Raw genomic sequence first — 4,812 nt, 5'->3', positions numbered from 1 at the left:
CCCCCCCCCCCCCCCCTCTAAGTCAGTCTGTCCCCTATTCTTACCACCAGCCTGGGGAGGCTGACACCGCCACTGGGCTTGCTGCCTTATACCTACTTCTGATAGATATTGTTGTTGGCTATCCTGGAAGGCAAGGAGGGTAAAGTTAGCTCCAATTCACCGAATTCATAGTTCATCCTAAAATCTGATAATTTAACATCAAAATCAGACACAAAATATGCTTCAAATTTACCAACAATATCCGTCGTAGACTTAGTCAGAATATAGTAGCTGAAGGGACTGACATTAAAAAAGAGGCCTCCCTCAACTATATGTTCTAGCTAAAGGGTATTTGTGATAGTGACGTCATAATCTTGTCAAAGAGTGAGAAAAAAACAAAGCCACAAATTGAATTGATAAAATTTACTTTAAGCACCGCTTAATAATATATGAAAATTAAATCAAAAACATAACAACGGTAAAATATGAATGATTGAAAAATGATCAAAGAAATTCTATTCTGAAGTAATGAACTGGAATGATTGATAATGATCTATGTCCTACCCATCTACAGCTAGGTAGACTGGAACGATGGACAGTCCAAGATAAGATAAGATAAGATAAGATAGCAGACTAGGTTCGCAATAAAGCTTAAAAATGGATCAAAACCAAATATTCTAAATAAACTCAGTGCTTTGTTTCTATGGGTTACGTCACTCACAATCCATGATCTGAAGGAATCCTTTTTCTTCTTCTTTTGTGTTCTATCCATTCTCCAAAAGAAATACAGTGTTGATAAACCCCGTCACAAAGTGGCACCAGTAGTGATATTTCTAGAGTGCATCAGGTGAGGGGTCGGGCAGGGGCCACAAAATTTTCCAGGGGGTGGGGCGGGGGGGACCACAGGCCATTCTTCCACTATATAGAATGATAAAAAATTTGAAAGTGCGGGGGCCAATTCTACCGTGCCTTCACAGAAACGCCACTGGGCACCAGATGTACAGGATAACAAGCATAATTGTGCCATAACTTTAGGTATCGGTGGTGTTTCTTAGAATGTCTACTATACTTCAGGATCAGACCTTTGACCATCCAATGTATTGAATTCTAATAAATCATATATATCTGAATCCTGAAACAAAAATACATCAGAATACTGAAAAGTAGTAGAAACTAAACGTTTACTTTATTGGCAAAAAAAAAAAAATAATAATCTTAAAGGTAGATCCCATTCTCCATGATTATAAAGCAATATCCAAATGGCCTGGTTCCTTCTCCAATCTTTTATTGTGCCCTTATCTTATCATACTCATTTCAATTGGAACCCAAAGGATTAAATTTGTTATATTTATGCTTGAACACATTTTAATGTGGACAGTTTCTTAGAAACAATCAACAAGGACAGGATCAAACCTGGGAAAATTAGTTTAACATCAAGTATACTAACCATGTTTTGTTCACCATTTCTAGAATTATCGTTTCTGGACGTTCCAATTAACGATTCATCGATTGTGTCATAAATACCTTCTGTAATGTAACAAAAATTACACCGTTAAAGTTCACAAATTACTTTGACAATATTTTCGGGCTCCAATTGGACGTGACTGGTAATCAACCACCAAATCATTAGACCTGATTTTTCGATCCCACTGTACTTCAAACGCCACGGACCCTGTTTCATATTTATTAAAGAAATGCCGCAATTTGTTTGGTTACTTAAATAAAGCATAAAATCGAACAAACCTTCTAAAACCAGATTATGATGATGATTTTTCTTTTCTGAAAAATAACAAACATGCTTTCAGGTATTATATTGTTAGAATTAAAACAGTGTATCCTGTCCATTTTGCTAACAAGTTACGTCCCCTTTGTTTGACCCAAATACCTTTATGCCTCACAATGATTTAAGGTGGTGCGTATTATACAAGCCTGCGCAGTATACTCGCAATTATACGGTAACCTTTATACTACAATTATGACATTCTACAGTAAACTGTGATGACTATATTGTTGATGGGCCTATTATATGAACTGCAATTTACTCACTATGATATTTCTTACACATCATAACCATACAGCCAACAGCAATAACAAAAACAATAACAACTACTATAAAACCAGTAATAAATTTAATAGCAAAAATCACTATATTCATCTCTACAGACATCAGTTCTTTCTTCTTAGTTTCTGAAAAAAAAGGTTTAAAGAGAGAAAGGGGTGGGGCCCAATTGGGGTGTATATCAAGGACACTTGAGTGGCGAAATCTTATAAAATTCTGATAAATTCTGTTATATATAAGAGCATACATGTAACACTAAGAGTAAATCCCTTCTTGTTTTTTCCATGAATGTTGTTGACCATACAGACGTAAAAACCTTCATGAGAACTACTGACGTTTTCAATTTTCAAATCTTTTACGAACATTGTCTCTGTTATGTTAATCGAATCACTGGAATCAATAACTTGAAAATCTTTTTCCCATGTAATGTGGCACGTTGGGTAACACTTAGCTGAACACCTTACTTCCAAATCCTCACCTGTAGTTACAGTTACCTCCCTTTGATCTGGATCTAGTTTCACATCAATAGGTACATCTGAAAATTTAGTAAAAATACAACTATAACGTATTTAATGAAGATTGGTTGCAAGACAAAAGAACATACACAAACATAGCAGAAGAGTGAGATGACTTTTATGCAGCAAATATAAACTTAAAATAAGAATAAGAAACTTACGTTGAGTTTTTATGAATAGGGTTTCACTCTCAAAGACATTATTACACTCTTCAATATTCAAAACTGAAAAAATCAAAAACAACAACAAAAATTTAACATGGATTTTCTAAAAAAAATTTAAGAAAAATTAAACAAAATTCGGCAAATAGGTTAACTAATATGGAGCTGTATGCACTATCAACTGATAAATTAAATATTGATGCGAATATACATCCAAAGGGTTCTCTCGTGGATGGGAAAGGGTGCGCATTATATTCGCAATTATACAAAACATTTCAATTACAGTTATGAAACAGCATCAAGTGCATACTTGATTCATTTCAACTCACCGTAATTTGAACATAAATCAAATGTTCAGACAAGCTATTACTATATTTACCATCGTAATGTTTTGTGGTCTGTAGTCTTTGATAACAAGGGTGATATTCTGTAGCCAGACACGTAAAGTTTCCACCATTATGGTCTACAGTCACGTTAATTTGAGATAAAGTTGGATCTAAGTCAGTCATTCTCATTCCATTTTTATACCACATTATATACATAGAGTTATTGACCAGTTGACAATCTCCTATACTGGTTGAAACACTGTGACATTCTAGTTGTAAGCTCGTTGCTTGGCTGTCTTCCGCTATCATTACAGGATTTGGTGGAGGCCGGCACTTAATTTTGGGTTTGCCTAGAAAAAAACAATGTTAAAAAATTGCATTGATAACAAAGTGAGGCCCTAGATATCGCGATGATTAGGCTACTGTGGTGGGTCTTGCTCGTGAGACAGAATACTCACTCTTCCTGATGCCACTTTGTAACTGGGCTTGTTACTTCTCTCTACGTTGGGTTTCGGTATCTCACAAACCAAGAAACGGGTTCTACATGACATGTTTGGATTGGCCTAGATTGAAGCAATGGCTAACCTGCGATAAGCAAAGATTTCTGTCCCAAATGAATTACATTGAAATCGATCCAATATATTCCAGCATCTTCTTTTTGTAGATCTGTTTTATTGACCACGAAGGCGTCATCAGTTATGGTGATTTCACTACTGGCTGAATGATGAGTTGAATTACCATCCTCAAACATTATTTCTTCATTTTTAGAATCCATCTTATTTTTAAACCGAATATCTGAGTCATTTTTGAGATCCTGGATCGTAGTTTCACTTTCTTTAAACTTTTTTACACTATCACGTTCAGTGATATATTTGTTATACTCGTCTCTGAGATCAGAAAGTGGAAAATTTAACACCAGTTCCTTTCCAAGTTGACCAACAATTATTTCTGTTTTATCACACTCTTCACTTTCAACTGAAAAATATATTACAGAATTGAACTGAAATGTAATTTTACTAAACTCCGTGTTTATTCCTGAACCTGATTGGGCTAATAAAGATGGGCAGTGTACACTAAGGGAAATTTTGCAACAACAGCATCAAGCCTACTTGTTTTTAATCTCCAACTATTGAGGTACGCATCCTGTAGCCTAGCAATGCGTTTTGTATCCTGCTTTATTAGGTTCTTTTTGAATATGTATTGAGTACTATTTTAATAGTAGTATTTCTATATCACTCTACAATTGATGTATTGAGCAGTGTTTTAACAGTAGTATTTCTATATCACTCTACTATTGATGTATTTGAGCAGTGTTTTAACAGTGGTATTTCTATATCACTCTACAATTGATGTATTGAGCAGTGTTTTAACAGTAGTATTTCTATATCACTCTACTATTGATGTATTTGAGCAGTGTTTTAACAGTGGTATTTCTATATCACTCTACAATTGATGTATTGAGTACTATTTTAACAGTGGTATTTCTATATCACTCTACAATTGATGTATTGAGCACTATTTTAACAGTAGTATTTCTATATCGCTCTACAATTGATGTATTGAGCAGTGTTTTAAAAGTAGTATTTCTATATCACTCTACAATTGATGTATTGAGCACTGTTTTAACAGTGGTATTTCTATATCACTCTACAATTGATGTATTGAGCACTGTTTTAACAGTAGTATTTCTATATCACTCTACTATTGATGTATTTGAGCAGTGTTTTAACAGTGGTATTTCTATATCACTCTACAATTGATGTATTGAGCAC

The 4,812-nt window shown here is 34.5% G+C and overlaps 1 protein-coding gene across 1 annotated transcript; it reads right to left on the bottom strand.

Annotated features, from left to right (window-relative positions):
* Positions 1-1,042: 1,042 nt before the first annotated feature.
* Positions 1,043-4,015, bottom strand: LOTGIDRAFT_176562 (hypothetical protein; the record flags this gene model as incomplete). The annotated part of the gene is made up of 8 exons (XM_009054358.1): positions 1,043-1,111; positions 1,427-1,506; positions 1,723-1,758; positions 2,026-2,166; positions 2,517-2,573; positions 2,715-2,777; positions 3,094-3,390; positions 3,626-4,015. Coding segments are annotated over 8 exons (1,133 nt in total), but the record flags the coding sequence as incomplete, so codon positions are not given.
* Positions 4,016-4,812: the final 797 nt, after the last annotated feature.

The sequence above is a fragment of the Lottia gigantea genome (genome assembly GCF_000327385.1).
Source record: "Lottia gigantea unplaced genomic scaffold LOTGIsca_2136, whole genome shotgun sequence".
Taxonomy (NCBI): Eukaryota; Metazoa; Mollusca; class Gastropoda; family Lottiidae; genus Lottia; species Lottia gigantea.
Note: the sequence above shows the minus strand (reverse complement) of the source record. Positions and strands in the feature narration are given on the sequence as shown.